The following is a 19,979-nucleotide window of genomic DNA, read 5'->3' on the forward strand; positions in this document are numbered from 1 at the left end:
GGGGCGGGGAATGTCAAAAGCTTCAACGTTATAAGAAAGCTAGAAAATCTGAAAAGGGAATTGCAAAGCCTCAATCTAGATATAGTAGACGTCAGTGAATATAAATGGAAAGAAGACATGGATTTCTGGTCAGATGGCTATAGAGTAATATCAATAGTAGCAGAAAATGGTATAACGGACGTAGGATTAATTATGAATAGGAAGGAAGGGCAGTGAGTGTGTTACTGTGAACAGTTCAGTGATAAGTTTGTTATTATGGGAATCGACAGCAAACCAACACTGTCAATGATAGTTCAGGTACACATGCCGACACCGCACGCTGAAGATATAGAGAAAGTGTATGAGGATATTACTAGGGTAGTGATAAAACTGTTAGTCATGGGGGACTGGAAAGCGGTTGCGGGGGAAGGAACACATGGAAAGGTTACAGGAGAATATGGGCTTGGGCCAAGGAATGAGGAAGGAGAAAGACTAATTGAGTACCGGAATAAATTTCAGCTACTAATAGCAAATACTCTGTTCAGTAATCATAAGAGGAGGAGGTATACTTGGAAAAAGCCGGGTGATACGGGAAGATATATGAAAGTCAGAACAAAGTTCGATAAAATCAAAAGCAAGGATGGTAACATTAAGAGTGCAACGGGAATTCCACTTTCCAATGCAGAGGAGAGAGCGAATAGGTGGAAAGAGTACACTGAAGGCCTCCATGAGAACGAAGATACGACTGATGCGATACTGGTAGAAATAGGAATCAATTTAGAAGGGATACGGGGTCCAATACTAGAGCCAGAATTGAAGAGAGCTTTGGAGGATTTAAGATGAAATATGGCAGAAGGGATAAATGACATTCCATAGGAAATGCGAAAATTATTGGGGAAATTGGCAACAAAACGACTATTCACGTTTTTGTGTAGAATATAGGTATATGGCGACAGATTATCTGACTTTCGGACAAATATCATCCAAAATATTCCGAAGACTGTAAGAGCTGGCATCTGCGAGAATTATCGAACAATCAGCTTAACAGCTGTTGCATACAAGTTGCTGACAAGAATAATATACAGAAGAATGGAAGAAAAATTGAGGATGTGTCAGATGACGATCAGTTTGGCTTCAGCAAAGGTAAAGGCACGAGAGAGGCAATTCTGACGCTGCGGTTGATAATGGAAGCAAGAATAAAGAAAAATGAAGACACGTTCAGAGGATCTGTCGACCTGGAAAAAGTGTTCGACCATGTAAAACGGTGCATGATGTTCGAAACTGCGAAAAACAGGGGTAAGCTATAGGGAGAGACGGGCAAAATACAATATGTACGAGAGCCAAAAGGGAATAATAAGAGTGGACGACCAAGAACGAAGTGCTCGGTTAAAAAGGGTGTAAGACAGGGATGTAGTCCTCCGCCCACGCTGTTCAATCTGTACATCGAAGAGCCAAAGATGGAAGGTCCAGGCGTGGAATTAAAATTCAAGGTGTAAGGATATAAATGATATGATGCGCTGACAACACTGCATCCTGAGTGAAAGTGTAGAAGAAATGCATGATATGCTGAATGGAATGAACAATATAATGAGAACAGAAATATGGAAGAAAGACGAAAGTAATGAGAAGTGAGAACGGCGAGAAGCTTAACATCAGGATTGATGGTCACGAAGTAGATGAAGTCGAGAAACTAGACGGATGGAGCAAGGACATCAAAAGTAGATTATCACTGAAAAAGGGCAATCTAATGACTACAGAATATGGACTGAGAGTAAATCGAAGAAAGACAAAAATAATGAAAAGCAGCAGAAATGAGAACAACGAGAAACATCAGTCTTGAAGCTAAGAAATTATGCTGCCTAGGCAGAAAAATAACCAATGACGAACAGAGCAAGGATGACATCAAAAGCAGACTAGCATAAGAGAGGCATAAAGGGTATTCCTGGCCAAGAGAAGTCTAATAGTATCAAACATAGGGCTTAATTTGAGGAAGAAATTTCTGACAATGTATGTCTGGAGTCCAGCATCGTATGGTAGTGAAACATGGACTCTGGGATAATCGGAACAGAAGAGAATCGTAGCATTTGAGATGCAGTGTTACATACGAATGTTGGAAATTAGGTGGAATGAGGAGGTTCTGGAGAGAACCGGAGAGGAAAGGAGCATGTGGGGAACGCTGATACGGAGAAGGGACAGGATTAGGACAGGATTAGGACAGCAGTTAAGACATCAGGGAATGACTTCCATGGTACTAGAGGAAAGGAAGAAAGAGATTGGAATACATCCAGCAAAAACTTGAGGACGTAGGTTGCAAGTACTACTCTGAGATGAAGAGTTTGCCACAGGAGAGGAATTCGTGGTGGACTGCATCAAAACAGTCCGAAGACTGATGACTCAAAAAAAAGAATTAAAAAAAAATAAAAAATGTACGCGGCCCCTGTCCGTCTCGCACCCAACTCGGAAGTTGAACAGGTGGCGAGGACCTTAAAAACGCGAATTCCCATAGTAATGACGACAGTCATCTTCGGGGATGCACTCACCAGCTTCCTTACCACTCACCGCAAATTCGATAATTATGGACTTAGCACAGCCGGAAGCTTACGTGGCCACAGATCCCGATCCTTTTCGACGGCTTGCTGTGTCTTACTCAGCGGGGTCACAGCTCATGCACACAGCCATATTACCAAGACAGCTCCCACGTCTGGAATCGTGCTTTCTGCCAAAACCCTGGATGAACCCAAGGCTCCTCGTCCATAATAGGAGGCGGAATATGTTTATGATTGCGACAGAGAGGAACAGCTAGTCACGCAACTAAATCAACTCTGGCCACAGGGAGTCGCATTGACACACCCTTCCACTCAGCTGCCGTCTGTGCGGGATCGATGCAACCATGCCAGCGACGTGGCTGCGCATCAGCACCCCTGTAATCACTACAACAGGGGTGGGCACGAGAGCTGCCCGCATGGTTGCCTGCGGGCACCGTGAGCCGGCAGGGCAGCGCTGAGCAGCTGTGAGGGCACGTAATGCGGGTAGCAGACCTGTGCGATGTGGCTGGACGGCTGAGTATCCACACTGCACGGGGGCATCAGTGCCGCTGCGAGAGCGCTTCGCCCGCGTTGCTGAGTATGTACAAGCTAACGTACGTAGTGCAGGGCGAACACACATACGTCCGAGGTCGTTTCAGGAGTATGCGGCGTCCGTTCCAGTCGATATAAGTCCTCAGATCTACTGTCAAGAATGTCTTCGAGAGACTGTGGCACCGTTACAAACCCATCAAAATGTTCTTTGAGCCTCTCCTGTTCCAAATTCTTTTCACTAATAACTAGTGCAAGGCTCGGGAAGTGTACCCACGACATTTCTTACACTTACTTTGTCCACAAAAGCAGTTTTCTCTCGAATGCCAAAATAGTGTCAAACACTTCGCTAATTACGTTATTTCTACCTTGCAAAAACTCATTCAAGCTATACAGATGCTTGGTTACGTCAGTTAAAAACGCAAGTCCACTGTGAGTCGTCCAATTCTTTCACCGGTTTTCCTTTCGCATCCATGAATAACGTTATATCTTTAGGTAAATTAAAAAATCGTTCTAAAACAATATTTCGACTCAACCAGCGTACTTCACTAAAATATGGAACATCGCCGTTTTCACACTCGAGATCTGTCAGGAACGATTTGAATTGTTTGTGTCTCAAACAGTGCGATCTGAGAATGTTAACTGTTTTTACGACCAACTAGTTTGGCACATTTTGCTAGCAAATTAAACAGTGAAGAACGCAATGTATTGCTGGTAGTTCATGCTGGACACCGACGGCTTTCAATTTTTTCGTATCAAAGCAAGGCAGACTTATGACTAATCATTGCAGGGGCACCATCTTCGTCATCTCTTTATTCCATTTCCCTACAAAATCGGGACAGTATGAGCCATATCGGGCCGATGAAAGGGAGGAGGGATTTAGTATCCCACACTGATTGCGATTCACGCTCAGCCTGAGTATTAGTGTTGAGAACAGGTCAGACATACTCCGGATTCATGCTCCAGCCACAGCTTGCTGTTACGTGACGCGCCGCCGAAGCCTTACTGTGGAGCAGTCCAGTGACGAGAGGATGTGTCCTACCTACGCAGGGTATGGTAAGAAAGATGTCTCGCAGCGACAATGCTGGTACCTACCCACGCTATGGTGAGATGAAATTCCGTGTCTCTGTTGATTAAGTCATTTGCTACGCGTTAATGAACGAGTCCGTTAGGTTGAAGCAGCCGAGAGGCTTTGTCTGTACGTAATCCATACTGTGACGCGTATGTTGACAGCGGCTAGCAAGAAGAGACTTCTTTGGTTAATACTGCCTTGAGTGAAGTCTAAACTCGTCCTCTAATTTCCGACATCCATGCAATTACCTTGCATATTAAAAAAAAAAAATTGGTTCCAATGGCTCTGAGCACTATGCGACTTAACTTCTGAGGTCATCAGTCGCCTAGAACATCACACACATCCATGCCCGAGGCAGGATTCGAACCTGCGACCGTAGCGGTCACTCGGTTCCAGACTGTAGCGCCTAGAACCGCACGGCAACGCCGGTCGGCCCTGGCATATTCTTCGCTTCTTTAGATCGAAGGCGTCCTTTATGGAACCAAGCACTATTTACCTTTGCATACCTATTATGTAGACCTGCGGCCGTCAAGAGAGTGAAATTATGACCCGGCATTGCATTGGTGAGAGAGAATCCTTTACACAAGGCAAGGGTTAGGGAAAGTCTCCAGAAACGTTATTTCGGTTCCCTGCATATCTCATGGTGCCTGTGGACGGGCAGAGCCACTTGAGCCGCTTTCACACAGGACCTGCCGGCAGGTTACAGCGCTAACATTACAAGCCAAACATCACAAGAAGGGAATCCGAGCAAACGTGGTGCTTTTAACAGCCAGCAAGCCATTCAGCGACGCTGCAGTATCGGTGTTCTTCATCTACGTCTACTACACTGCACGTCACTTTACAGCGTATTTCAGAGGGTACATCGTACCAATATTATTGATTTTCTGTGGTATTCCAGTCTTGTACTGAGCGCAGAATAAAATATTGTCTCTTTGGCTCTGTACGCATCCCAGTCTCTTTTACAGTATATTATTCTCATGATCCGTGCGCGAAATACAGGGTGTTACAAAAAGGTACGGCCATACTTTCAGGAAACATTCCTCACACACAAAGAAAGAAAATATGTTATGTGGACATGTGTCCGGAAACGCTTACTTTCCATGTTAGAGCTCATTTTATTACTTCTCTTCAAATCACATTAATCATGGAATGGAAACACACAGCAACAGAACGTACCAGCGTGACGTCAAACACTTTGTTACAGGAAACGTTTAAAATGTCCTCCGTTAGCGAGGATACATGCATCCACCCTCCGTCGCATGGAATACCTGATGCTCTGATGCAGCCCTGGAGAATGGCGTATTGTATCACAGCCGTCCACAATACGAGCACGAAGAGTCTCTACATTTGGTACCGGGGTTGCGTAGGCAAGAGCTTTCAAATGCCCCCATAAATGAAAGTTAAGAGGGTTGAGGTCAGGAGAGCGTGGAGGCCATGGAATTGGTCCGCCTCTACCAATCCATCGGTCACCGAATCTGTTGTTGGGAAGCGTACGAACACTTCGACTGAAATGTACAGGAGCTCCATCGTGCATGAACCACATGTTGTGTCGTACTTGTAAAGGCACATGTTCTAGCAGCACAGGTAGAGTATCCCGTATGAAATCATGAAAACGTGCTCTATTGAGCGTAGGTGGAAGAACATGGGGCCCAATCAAGACACCACCTACAATGCCTGCCCAAACGTTCACAGAAAATCTGTGTTGATAAGGTGATTGCACAATTGCGTGCGGATTCTCGTCAGCCCACACATGTTGATTGTGAAAATTTACAATTTGATCACGTTGGAATGAAGCCTCATCCGTAAAGAGAACATATGCACTGAAATGAGGATTGACACATTGTTGGATGAACCATTCGCAGAAGTGTACCCGTGTAGGCCAATCAGCTGCTGATAGTGCCTGCACACGCTGTACATGGTACGGAAACAACTGGTTCTCCCGTAGCACTCTCTATACAGTGACGTGGTCAACGGTACCTTGTACAGCAGAAACTTCTCAGACGCTTATATTAGGGTTATCGTTCACTGCACGAAGAATTGCCTCGTCCATTGCAGGTGTCCTCGTCGTTCTATGTCTTCCCCAGACGCGAGTCATAGGCTGGAATGTTCCGTTGCTTCGAACGTCTTCTTGTCGAGACACCTTCATTCTGGAAATCTGTCTCGATACAAACGTACCGCGCCACGGCTATTGTCTCGTGCTAATCCATACATGAAATGGGCATCTGCCAACTCCGCATTTGTAAACATTACACTGACTGCAAAACCATGTTCGTGATGAACACTAACCTGTTGATGCTACGTACTGATGTGCTTGATGCTAGTACTGTAGAGTAATGAGTAGCATGTCAATACAAGCTTCCTTCAATTAGGCCAACTGGTGGTGAATCGATGAACTACAGTACATACTGACGAAACTAAAATGAGCTCTAACATGGAAATTAAGCGTTTCCGGACACATGTCCACATAACATCTTTTCTTTATTTGTGCGTGAGGAATGTTTCCTGAAAGTTTGGCCGTATCTTTACGTAACACCCTGTATACAACGATGACCAACGTAATGGCCGCAGAGTCTTTTACAAATACAGTTTATCTAAAATGCCTGAACAACGTTTCGCGAGAACTACTTCATCTCCATTCCAATGATTCCCAGCTAAGTTCCCCCAAAAATTATGTTGCAGTCTTGTATGGACTATGCCGATTTGTTAGGGTCGTAGCAAAGCGTCCGTAAATAAGTTTGATGTTCGTTGCTAACAATTCCAAACACCGGAAGAATAGAGTTCGTAGCACTAGCGTGTTGTATGCGATTTTTTAAGGATGCATTACACTTCCCAGAACAACACCAGTAAAATGTTGACACTGATTTCACGTGATATTGCCATTTTTTGTTGTTGATAAGTCTTGTGATTAGTTTGATGGCTCCTACTACGAAACAGTCTCATGTGCCAAACTCTTCATCTGAAATTAGTGTTTACACTTAACGTCCTCAGTTATATTTCAACTCTGTCCTGCCCTACCGTTTTTACATGGTACATATCCCTTAACTAGCACGGATTTTACTTCTTGAAGTAACTTTATGGTATCAATGTCTTCCAAATTTTCCACTCTGCTGAATCTACGAACAATCTCCTCATCTTTTATCTTTCTTTGTGGCCGAGCGGTTCAAGGCGCTTCAGTCCGGAACCGTGCTGCTGCTACGATCGCATGTTCGAATCCTGCCTTGGGCATGGATGTGTGTGATGTCCTTAGGTTAGTTAGGTTTAAGTAGTTCTAAGTCTGGGGGACTGATGACCTCAGATGTTAAGACCATAGTGCTTAGAGCCATTTGAACCATTTTTTTATCTTATTATACTATCTAATTTTCAATATCTTTGTATATCACCACATCTCTAGCGTTTCGATTCCCTTCTTTTCCAGTTTTCCCCCAAGGCTATGAGTCACATCCGTAGAGTACTGTGCCCCAAACGAACATTTTCAGAAATTTATTCTTCAATTTGAGGCTCATGTCGATATTAGTAGAATTCTTTGCCCAGGAATGCCACCTTTACCTTTACTTGTCTCATTTATACGTCTTTGTTTCATCTGCACGTGTTTTTTTGCCTAGACGATGGCAGAATTCCATCGTTATGTCTACTGTGTGGTTCCTAATTTTGTGCTGACGTTATAAGTAGTCTCATTTCTGCTGCTGGTCGTTACCTTCGTCTTTCAACAGTTTACCCTCAGACCACAGTGCGTGCTCATTGAACTCGTCATACCGTTTAACAGGTCCTTCAATCCTACATCGATTTCACTGAGGATACTACCTCCCCTAACGACACAGACTCCTTGTTCCACACGTATCCTCATGGCGCTCATTCGGTCTATCTGCGGGCAGGTTGGCGAGTCGCAGAGTGTAGGCATGGGAGGGCTTCCTCTACACTCCACAATGCTTTCTTATGTATAAGGTGGGTCTAAGGGAAAAGGAGGCCACAATTATATGTAAAAAAAATTTAAACACAATATTATAATTACAGTTTATGTGGAACAGTACGACGATACATAATTCCACCGACATGGGTACACCGATCCCAGAGCTTAGGAAGGGAGTGTATGGTTTCAGTGCAGAAACTCTTGGATCGCTGACGGCACTTTCTTATCACAGGTGAACTACTGACCTTTCAAGCATTGTTTTAAGGGCTGTAGATGTGAGAGTCTGCGTTAACTGTTGCATCTCGTGATGTCCAGACGACGAGTAGGGATTCTTCATCGTCGAAAAAGAAACTGAGCATCATTTTTCCGGCCTTCAGGCCACAACTGGTTTATTTTACGACGAGGCGAGCCGGGATGCCTCCACTCTCCGCTGTTTGGGGGGAAGATTGAAGTAGTGACATCAGATTTCATCACGTGCCACAGCCTGAACAATTAAGTCGAATCCCTGCTCAGTGTATCTCAACAGATAGGATAGCGTTGCAATGCAGCTTATTCTCAATCTGTCACGGAAAATACTTCATAATGTCATATGCACATACCTATGGTCAATGTAGTCGGCTCTTTCATGCTGCATCATGTCTACAGACAATATTGAGTACTATCATTGACTGCCCAGCTAATTACTTCTTTTCCTTTTATTACACTGAGGATCGTGTTATTTTCTGTTGCCTTGAGAGCTTCCTAGCTGACTCAGGTAGCGTAGGAGGGGGGGGGGGGGGGTAAATGTGCTCAGATCTGAGAGCTGTCTTTCAGAGCAGATAGACAGCGCAGAATTCACTTCAGCTCAACTTTATACACTGGGCTATCGACGGCCAGGCCCATTTGTCATAGACCTGCGTTGTATGACGCCTACTGAAATCCTATTGGACAGATAAAAGGTGTAACCAGGTGCAGACACCGGGATGCGAAGGGTGTGGATCTCGTCGTTACTCTACAGTTTCAGTACGAAAGAATGTTACTTTAAAATCATTTTAACAGGATATTGAAACAAAATAATTATTTCTGTAGCACGCTTACTTTCCCGTGTGTGCCTACATGGAAGCCGTTTCATATGCCAGGGTTAGAAACCAGTCATAGAGTGGAAGAGATTTTCTGCCTTTTTTCCCCACATCAGACCATCAAGGGTTAATCATGACCAAATCTGTTAGTGTAAGAGGGCGTTTAACTTATTTACAGCTTTATTGTTGGTCATAACCCAGAAGGTCTGCTGCAGTTGGCTGGCGAGGTTCCAGCACTGGTAGAAACAGCATAATTTCAGAGAGTTACGTCAGGTAAGCCTGTTGGGAGATATCTGAGTAAATACTTGCTGCTGGTGATTAAACAGGAAAGACTTGCTACCAGATGACACACGAGACCTGCTGTAATATAGAAGGCTGTCTCCATGCTAGTATTGAGTAGTCTGAGCTGGACTCAAGAGTTTCCAGCCATTGCTGCCACCGTCTTCCATCTTCACGTTGTATAAAAGTGGTAAGTATCAGTCAACAATGCAATCACTGAGTTAACGGGCACGTGAAACTAGTTAACTTTCATCAAGTAGAAATGCACAATTTTGATGTTTACAGCCAATTAGTTGCTACCACCACCGCTTGCGTGACTCTACTCGTGTCCACACATATTTTTCCAGATCGACTAAGCATACTTGCAGTCATTGGCCATATCTACAGTTTAGTTTCATGATATGATGAAGAGCCAGAGGAACTGACCTGCCTAATATCGTGTATGGCACCCGCGAGCACGCAGGAGTGCCGCAACTCGCCATGGACTCAACTGACGTTTGAAGTAGTGCTGGAGGGAACTGACACCATGAATCCTGTAAGACTGTCCATAAACCCGTAGGAATACGAGGGGGTGGAGATCTCTTCTGAACAGCAGGTTGCAGGGCATCCCAGATATGCTCAGTAATGTTCATGTCTGGGGAGTTTGGTAGCCAGAGAAAGTGTTTAAACCTCAGAAGAGAGTTCCTGGAGCCACTCAGCAGTAATTCTGGACGTATGGGGTAACGTACGGTCCTGCTGAAACTGCCCAAGTCCGTCGGAATGCATAATGGACATGAATGGATGCCGGCCGGGGTGGCCGAGCGGTTCTAGGCGCTTTAGTCTGGAACCGCGCCACCGTTAAGATCGCAGGTTCGAATCCTGCCTCGGGCATGGATGTGTGTGATGTCCTAAGGTTAGTTAGGTTTAAGTAGTTCTTAAGTCTAGGGGACCGATGACCTCAGATGTTAAGTCCCATAGTGCTCAGAGCCGTGAATGGATGCAGGTGATCCGACAGGATGCTTACATACGTGTAACCTGTCAGAGTCGTATCACAGTTTCCAGATTGAACAGTACGCGTCTGACATGCAGGGTCCATGGATTCATGAGGTTGCCTCCACTCCAGTACACGTTCATCCAGTCGATACAATTTTAAACCATGCTCGTCCGACCAGGCAACATGTTTTGCCATTGGTGCATCCAGGTTCGTCGTTGAAAATACCATCGCAGGCGCTCCTGTCTGTGTTGCAGCGTCAAGAGTAACCGCAGCCACGGTCTCCGAGCTGATAGTTCATGCTGCTGCAAACGTCGTCGAACTGTTGGTGCAGATGGTTGTTGTCTTGCAAACGTCCCCATCTGTTGACTCAGGGATCGAGATGTGGCTGCACGATCCGTTACAGCCGTGCGGATAAGATGCCTGTCATCTCGACTGCTAGTGACACAAGGCCGTTGGGATCCAGCACGGCGTTCCGTATTACCCTCCTGAACCCACCGACCCTATATTCTGCTAACAGTCATTGGGTCTCGACCAACACGAGCAGCAATGTCGGGATACGATAAACCGCAATCGCGATATGCTACAATCCGACATTTATCAAAGTCGGAATCGTGATGGTAGGCATTTCTCCTCCTTACACGAGGTATCACAACGTCTCACCAATCAGCGCCGGTCAACTGCGGTTTGTGTATGAGAAATCGGTTGGAAACTTTCCTCATGTTAGCACGTTGTAGGTGTCGGCATCGGCGCCAACCTTGTGTGAATGCTCTGAAAAGCTAATTATTTGCATATGACAGCATCTTCTTCCTGTCGGTTAAATTTCACGTCTATAGCAATCGTCGTGGTTTAGCAATTTTAATGGCCAATAGTGTATCTTCTGTGCGGGGTACTACCGCCGTCTGTATATGTGCATATCGCTATCCCACGGCTTTTGTCTCCTTTTTGGCAATACGCTTTTTGAATCGCACTTGGCGAGTGTTCTCCCGGTTGAAGGTGAGTGACGGAACTGCAGGCCGAGTGAAGCCAGGCTGCACGGAAAGCGTGTGACATACGACTTCACTAAGCAGTTGCAGATCTCCATTAGAACGGACGCCGTACTGTGCCCTGACAGGTGGGTGGCTGACCTTGGCGGGCACCATGAGCGGCCGGTCGTCCCTGGAGCAGCCGTAGAGCAGCCAGAGCAGGGTGCAGAACGCCGCGGCGCACACCAGCCCCCTGCTCGCCCAGCCGCGGCCCATGGCTCGCCTCGTCTCCAGCGCCCTGCAACACCCAGAAGGCAGCCGTCAGTGCGCTGCCACTCTCTCAGCTCAGCCGAGTCTCCGCAGGAGCAGCCGGAAGCTGTAGATGGCTGCGGCTGTGCTGCAAAGTGCTGTCGCGCTCTCCGCGCGGCGATCAATGCGTCACCTGGAGAGCCCTGCAACAGGTGGCCGCTGCCCTCCGTCTGCTCCATGCTGCCTCCTCTGGCCCTACTCGGCTCACGTCTTGTCCGTCAGCGGGACTGCCAGGTGTCGGGCATCTGCCGAACATGTCCCGATTTTTACTGTCGCGTCCGGCTAAATATACAAAGTCAGTCAGAAGAAAGGCACATGAAATGCTTTTTGTTATAGGACAACTATCCAAGGAGTTCCACCCAATAATATCCAAACAGCAGTCTCTGTACATAAATTGCCAATACTACACTGTTGTAAATAACAACAAATTCATATAACTTACAGAACTTAACAAATGGTTAAAGGAATGAGCTTTAAAAACAATAACGGCGGCTTGCCACTATAAAATCAGAGAACCTTTTACAATAGTGCTTTTAGGGTTTACCCAAGAAGCAAAAATCCAATAATAAGTTATTGGCATTACAATTTAAAATCATTTATATAAAAAACTTCGAGAAAGATAATGGCGCTTGGCACCATAAAATGAAAGAAGCGCAACACACAACCAATAAATATAATAAGAAAATAATAATTTGATACAACCAAAGGGCAAGGGCAACCACCAACGCAATCACAGACGAGCGAGCTCTCAACGCTTCTGAGCCTTCCCGCTAGAAACGGTCCCCCGAAATAAACCGCTGAGAGCTCCCCGACATGCCTCCCACAACTACCCATCACATATGCACCTTGGTTATGTTCTGTAACACACGACAGATAATATCAACACAAGATAAAATTCAAAAATTGAATAACAGTATAACGTCCTGACAGCACATAACCACGGCGCCGTTAACTCGGGTGCTCTTAACAAGTGCCGGAAGCCAACACACACAAATCTTAATAAACAATTCTCGCTTCTTAAAACCAAACAATAAAAGCCAAGCGCACACGAATAGTCAAACCACAGTCTTAGAAGTGCCTTAACGGCACCAAACGCAACTGTTCCACCAAGTTAATAATAACACAGCGAGTTAAAAATACAGAACATACCATTAAATACTGTTACATAACCAAATTGATGAAATCGTTTTGTTCAGGTCCGAGAAGACCACGTATACCAAGCAGCAGTAATTCACTATGCATATACTGCCCAAAACCGCCTTTCTTAGGCAGACTTTGCCTAACACATCAAATGCCAAATATACCATACATGAACGCAACTCCGGACAGGTAACAGGAACCACCTACGTGAATGCCTTCAAAAATGGATAAACAGGCACCACCAAACGTGCAGACCGGGTGGGCGACGGCCCACTCAGGGGCATAACCAAAAGATACTCCAGTTGAGCAAATAAATTAGTACCAACAAATGTCGTAACGTGCCACCCACCCACCCACCCGCCCACCCACCCACACACACACACACACTAGCACACACACAGCAAAAACTTCCAACAACGCCGTCCCACATCGGAATGAAGTTCAGAAACCGCTGCTGGAGCTTCCAGCGGAAAATCTGACGAGCCAACCGAGCCCACACAGCCTAACATGGCAGACGACTCCAAATTCAGCAACTAGCTGTCTCCGGGCCAGAGTATAACAGAACCCCACCGGACCTCCACATCAGACAGGCAGGCAGAACAAGTACGCCGACTCCAATCAATCACCACCGCATGGCCAGAGCACAGCGGCGAGTCGCCTCCGCCCCAGACCACTCTGCTCACATTGCGTGGCGCAATAACCTTAGCGCTAGTGATAGCAGGTCAGGCAGAGCGAACTTCACGTCCCGTGCAATTCCCGGAAACCCACTACCATCTCGCTTTCCGCTGGCCACCGCAAACACACGCCAGCGACGTCATAGCAAATCGCCACCGGAGCGCCACCCGCACCAGGACAGCGAACTATAATCGATTATAGTGCGCGCTCTAAACAAGATCACAGGATAGCGGCGCGCGCCATATCAGCACATGCTTTAAGGGGTGATACTATTGGTGATTCTAAACAAAAAACTCGAAAGAAAGTATTTTTCTTTATCATATTCTACATACATCTATTTGATAATCAGGGGTGTCTGTCGCCGTATCGAGAGTCTCTCGCCCAGTGCAAAGTCAAAAGCGACTGGAAAAAAGCTCAGGTGACTCCTGCATATAACAATCTGTGATACCACATTTTCTCTGTAGATTTGTATGTGGAGCTGTGTGGCGAGAATAAAAACCAAAGACAGTGCTAAGTGGCAGCACCAAGAGAAACGAACGTGGATAAATTTTATCTTTGTGTTACTGTGGAGACAGACGTTAGAGTATGTTGGATAATATTTCCTGCTGTAATAGCTATGCGGACACTAAAACTATTGTATTATACAGAGAAACAATAAAAATGTGCTCACCAAAGGAGCATACTAGGTGAGACGCAATCTTGAAAATTATTGCTTTAAGCCATTAATAATAGTAAGAACAAGTTACAGAATTTCTACGTTGACACGGCGTGGCAGAGACACTCAAGATATCGGCAACAAACCTACATCTTCGAACCGGCAATTTACTTCGGACTCAAACTGCCGATTAACAAAATTTCTTCAGCTATCTACTAACGCACATACACTCCTGGAAATGGAAAAAAGAACACATTGACACCGGTGTGTCAGACCCACCATACTTGCTCCGGACACTGCGAGAGGGCTGTACAAGCAATGATCACACGCACGGCACAGCGGACACACCAGGAACCGCGGTGTTGGCCGTCGAATGGCGCTAGCTGCGCAACATTTGTGCACCGCCGCCGTCAGTGTCAGCCAGTTTGCCGTGGCATACGGAGCTCCATCGCAGTCTTTAACACTGGTAGCATGCCGCGACAGCGTGGACGTGAACCGTATGTGCAGTTGACGGACTTTGAGCGAGGGCGTATAGTGGGCATGCGGGAGGCCGGGTGGACGTACCGCCGAATTGCTCAACACGTGGGGCGTGAGGTCTCCACAGTACATCGATGTTGTCACCAGTGGTCGGCGGAAGGTGCACGTGCCCGTCGACCTGGGACCGGACCGCAGCGACGCACGGATGCACGCCAAGACCGTAGGATCCTACGCAGTGCCGTAGGGGACCGCACCGCCACTTCCCAGCAAATTAGGGACACTGTTGCTCCTGGGGTATCGGCGAGGACCATTCGCAACCGTCTCCATGAAGCTGGGCTACGGTCCCGCACACCGTTAGGCCGTCGTCCGCTCACGCCCCAACATCGTGCAGCCCGCCTCCAGTGGTGTCGCGACAGGCGTGAATGGAGGGACGAATGGAGACGTGTCGTCTTCAGCGATGAGAGTCGCTTCTGCCTTGGTGCCAATGATGGTCGTATGCGTGTTTGGCGCCGTGCAGGTGAGCGCCACAATCAGGACTGCATACGACCGAGGCACACAGGGCCAACACCCGGCATCATGGTGTGGGGAGCGATCTCCTACACTGGCCGTACACCACTGGTGATCGTCGAGGGGACACTGAATAGTGCACGGTACATCCAAACCGTCATCGAACCCATCGTTCTACCTTTCCTAGACCGGCAAAGGAACTTGCTGTTCCAACAGGACAATGCACGTCCGCATGTATCCCGTGCCACCCAACGTGCTCTAGAAGGTGTAAGTCAACTACCCTGGCCAGCAAGATCTCCGGATCTGTCCCCCATTGAGCATGTTTGGGACTGGATGAAGCGTCGTCTCACGCGGTCTGCACGTCCAGCACGAACGCTGGTCCAACTGAGGCGCCAGGTGGAAATGGCATGGCAAGCCGTTCCACAGGACTACATCCAGCATCTCTACGATCGTCTCCATGGGAGAATAGCAGCCTGCATTGCTGCGAAAGGTGGATATACACTGTACTAGTGCCGACATTGTGCATGCTCTGTTGCCTGTGTCTATGTGCCTGTGGTTCTGTCAGTGTGATCATGTGATGTATCTGACTCCAGGAATGTGTCAATAAAGTTTCCCCTTCCTGGGACAACGAATTCACGGTGTTCTTATTTCAATTTCCAGGAGTGTATGTCGACAATGTACCACAAAGAGTTTAGTTTATTTGATAATGACACTACGTTGGCTTCCTTGACAGTCACAAACAAACAAATTCTTGTTAAATTTTAAGCGTGTGACGTTAATAGCAAACATTTCAAAGGCTGAAAGAACGGGACCGCAAAATTACAGACCAATAACCCTAACACTGCTTTGCTGCAGAATCCTTGAACAAACACTCAATTCGAATATAATAAATTTTCTTGAGACCGAGAAATTTATGTCCGCGAATTTGCACGCTTTTAGAAAGCATCACTCGTGGAAAGCTCAGTTTCTCCTTAATTCACATGATATACTGCGAGCTATGGACGAAGGCAACAGGCACATTCCGTATTTCTAGATTTCCAGAAAGCATTTGACAAGGGGTCCTCTGCAGACGGTTAACAAAGATACCAGCATAGGAAATAGGTTCCCAGACACGTGAGTGGCTCGAAGATTCCTTAAGTAACAGGATCCAGAGTGTTGTCGTCGACGGCGTGTGTTCATCACAGGCAAGGCTATCATCAGGAGTGCTGCACGGAATGTGATACGACAGCTATTATTTCCTGTATACACTGGTGTCCAAAATTAAAGCAACAAACGGAAATTTTGCAAGGTTACATTTACTTTGCCAAAAACGGTATGAACAGGTGATAGTACAATAAAAAATGTAAAGAATACGGAACGTAACCAACTGCAACATGCATAACGATAGACAAAATTGTTATTCCTTTTTTTCCTACTTACGGATTTGCACATACGTTTTGACAACCGGTTAATGTGCTCAGTATGAGGTGTGACCACCTCTGGCACCAACATAGCCCGGACAACGACGGAACATGCTGTGAATGACGTCATCAATCTCATGTTGAGGCAATAACGGCCATTCTTCCAGCTGAACTGCAAACAAGTCTTGGAGAGTGGTTGGTGGATGGTGACGTGATGCAAGCCATGTCCCTAGTGAATTACAGGCATGCTCGATGCGATTCAAATCGGGAGAGCGAGCAGGCCACGCCACGCGTCGAACATTTTCTGTTTACAAAGAAACATAAATCGCCTGTCCTCTATCAGGTCGAGCATTATCGTCTATCAGTAGGAAGTGTGGGCCCACAGCACCTCGCAACAACTGCCCATGATATCCCGTGCAGAACATGATCGTAACGACATCCGTTGACAGTTTGTATGACGCGGTACCCGACAGCAGTAAAATCTTGCTAATTCACCCATACAATTTCATGAAGTGGTGTTCGAGTAGTCGACATAATCCCTGTCCACATCACTAGGGACTCTCCTCAATATTGGTCTCTTTCCACAATGTTTGTGTCTCCAAATTGTGTTCCACATGCCATCCAGATGCGAATCCGTCGAGAATCACTCTCCAGACAAAATCGGGACTCATTTGTGAAAGTAACATTGGCCCACTCTTCGTTCGTTGAGGTGGAATTTTGATGGCTACACTCTAGACGTTCCCTTCTGTGAAGACACGGCAGAGGTGAAGAGACAGCAGGTGTCCAACTGTACACCGTTTGCCTCCACACAATAAGTGCAGTGGATGCTGTGAGGTCAGATGCCAGTTGCAGTGCAGTAGTAGAGCGGTACCGTCGTGCCCTTACAGACAAATAACGGTCCACTGTTTCTGATGTCACACGTGGTTCGCCTTGTCCTGGTCTCCGGGATACAGTTTCTGTCACTATAAACTGTCGCCTCATCCGAGAAACAACAGAACGATTCACATCAAGCTACACTACTAGCGATTAAAATTGCTACACCACGAAGATGACGTGCTACAGACGCGAAATTTAACCACAGGAAGAAGATGCTGTGATATGCAATATATTAGCTTTTCAGAGCATTCACACAAGGTTGGCGCCGGTGGCGACACCTACAACGTGCTGACATGAGGAAAGTTTCCAAGCGATTTCTCATACACAAACAGCAGTTGACCGGCGTTGCCTGGTGAAACGTTTTTGTGATGCCTCGTGTAAGGAGGATAAATGCGAACAATCACGTTTCCAACTTTGACAAAGGTCGAATTGTAGCATATCGCGATTGCGGTTTATCGTATCGCGACAACGCTGCTCGCGTTGGTCGAGATCCAATGACTGTTAGCAGCATATGGAATCGGTAGGTTCAGGAGGGTAATACGGAACGCCGTGCTGGATCCCAACGGCCTCGTATCACAAGCAGTCGAGATGACAGGCATCTTATCCGCATGGCTGTAACGAATCGTGGAGCCACGTCTCGACCCCTGAATCAACAGATGGGGAGTTAGCAAGACAAAAACCTATTGCACGAACAGTTCGACGACGTTTGAAGCAGCGTGGACTATCAGCTCGGAGACCATGACTGCGGTTACTCTTGACGCTGCATCACAGACAGGAGCGCCTGCGACGGTGTATTCAACAACGAACCTGGATGCACCAATGGTAAAACGTAATTTTTTCGGATGAATCCAGGTTCTGTTTACAGCATCATGATGGTCGCATCCGGGTTTGGCGACATCGCGGGGAACGGACATTGGAAGTTTGTATTCCTTATCGCCATACTGGGGTATCACCCGGCTTGATGGTATGGGGTGCCATTGGTTACACGTCTCGGTCACCTCTTGTTCGCATTGACGGCACTTTGGACAGTGGAACTTACATTTCAGATGTGTTATGACCCGTGGTTCTAATCTTCATTCGATCCCTGCGAAACCCTACATTTCAGCAAGAGAAAGCACGACCGCATGTTGCAGGTCCTGTACGGGCCTTTCTGGATACAGAAAATGTTCGACTACTGCCCTGGCCAGCACATTCTCCAGATCTCTCACCAATTGAAAACGTTTGGTCAATGGTGGCCGAGCAACTGGCTCGTCACAATACCCCAGTCACTACTCTTGATGAACTGTGGTATCGTGTTGAAGCTGCATGGGTAGCTGTGCCTGTACACGCCATCCAAGCTCTGTTCGACTCAATACCCAGTCGTGTCAAGGCCGTTTTGACGGCCAGAGGTGGTTGTTCTGGGTACTGATTTCTCAGGATCTATGCATGCAAATTGCGTGAAAATGTAACCACATGACAGTTCTAGTATAACATATTTGTACAATGAATACCCGTTTATCATCTGAATTATTTGGTGTAGCAATTTTAATGGCCAGCATCAGGTCACATCAGTTTGCGACTCTCCTGCTTCCGTTCTTCCCATGGCCCTCCACAGCAGAGAGCCTGTAGGAGTCTTCTCTATGGCATACTGTACCGTCTGTCACTGTGTACGAAGCGATAGTGGATGTAGGACTACCATGCAAACACTTCCTCGTTGATCGTAATGCCAACTTACGTGCAGAATATGGCCGTAACGACATCCGTTGACAGTTTGTATGATTTATCGTGATTAGCAGTTCGTTGATTTAATTTTGGACACTAGTGTACATAAATGATATGGTGTATGGTAAGGTTTAGAAGTTGACTGACTGTAGGAGCAGACAGACGACACAGACAAATATTCTATTTGGTGTGATGAATAGCAGCTAGTTCTAAACGCAGAAAAATCTAAGTTAATGTGGATGAATAGGAAAAACAAACGCTTAATGTTCGGATACAGGATTACTTGCATCCTGCTTGACGTCATTTAAATACCTGCGCGTAGCGTTGCAAACCGATATGAAATGGAACGAGCATATGAGGACTGTGGTAGGGAAGGCGAACGGTCGACTTCGGTTTATTGGGAGAGTTTTAGGAAAGTGTGGTTATAGGTAAAGGAGACCACATATAGGATGCTAGTGCGATCTATTCTTGAGTGCTACTCGAGTGTTTGGGATCCTTACCAGGTTGGATTAAATGAAGACATCGAAGCACTTCAAAGGCGGGCTCCTAAATTTGTTACCGGCTGACTTGAACATTACGCGAGTGTTAGGTAGATGCTTTGAGAACGCAAGTGGGAATCCCTGGAAAAAGGGCGGCTTCCTTTTCGAGGAACAGTACTGAGAAACTTTTGAGAACCAGCATCTGAAGATGACTGCCGAATGATTCCACTGGCGCCACCATTGATTTCGCGTAAGGACTACACGAGAAATTACGGCTCCTTCGGTGGCACATAGAACGTCGTTTATCTGTCGATGTTTTTGCTAGTGGAAGAAGAAAGAAAATGACCGGGTGTGGTACAGTGCACCTCCCGCCTTGCACTGTACGGTAGCTTGAGAGGTACGTATGTGGATGTAGATGTAAATGTATGAAGGTAGTATCTAAACCACTGGCCATTA

The 19,979-nt window shown here is 46.5% G+C and overlaps 1 protein-coding gene across 1 annotated transcript in view; it reads right to left on the reverse strand.

Moving 5' to 3' along the window:
- Positions 1 to 19,979, reverse strand: part of LOC126231427 (protein-tyrosine sulfotransferase-like) — a 336,679-nt gene that overhangs the window by 125,721 nt on the left and 190,979 nt on the right. The window contains exon 2 of the mRNA XM_049942412.1: positions 11,467 to 11,602. Coding sequence (XP_049798369.1) covers positions 11,467 to 11,580 — 114 coding nt within the window. The 5' untranslated portion in view covers positions 11,581 to 11,602. The remainder of the gene's footprint in view (positions 1 to 11,466; positions 11,603 to 19,979) is intronic.

Source organism: Schistocerca nitens, chromosome 1 (assembly GCF_023898315.1).
Source record: "Schistocerca nitens isolate TAMUIC-IGC-003100 chromosome 1, iqSchNite1.1, whole genome shotgun sequence".
In the NCBI taxonomy this organism is placed as follows: Eukaryota; Metazoa; Arthropoda; class Insecta; order Orthoptera; family Acrididae; genus Schistocerca; species Schistocerca nitens.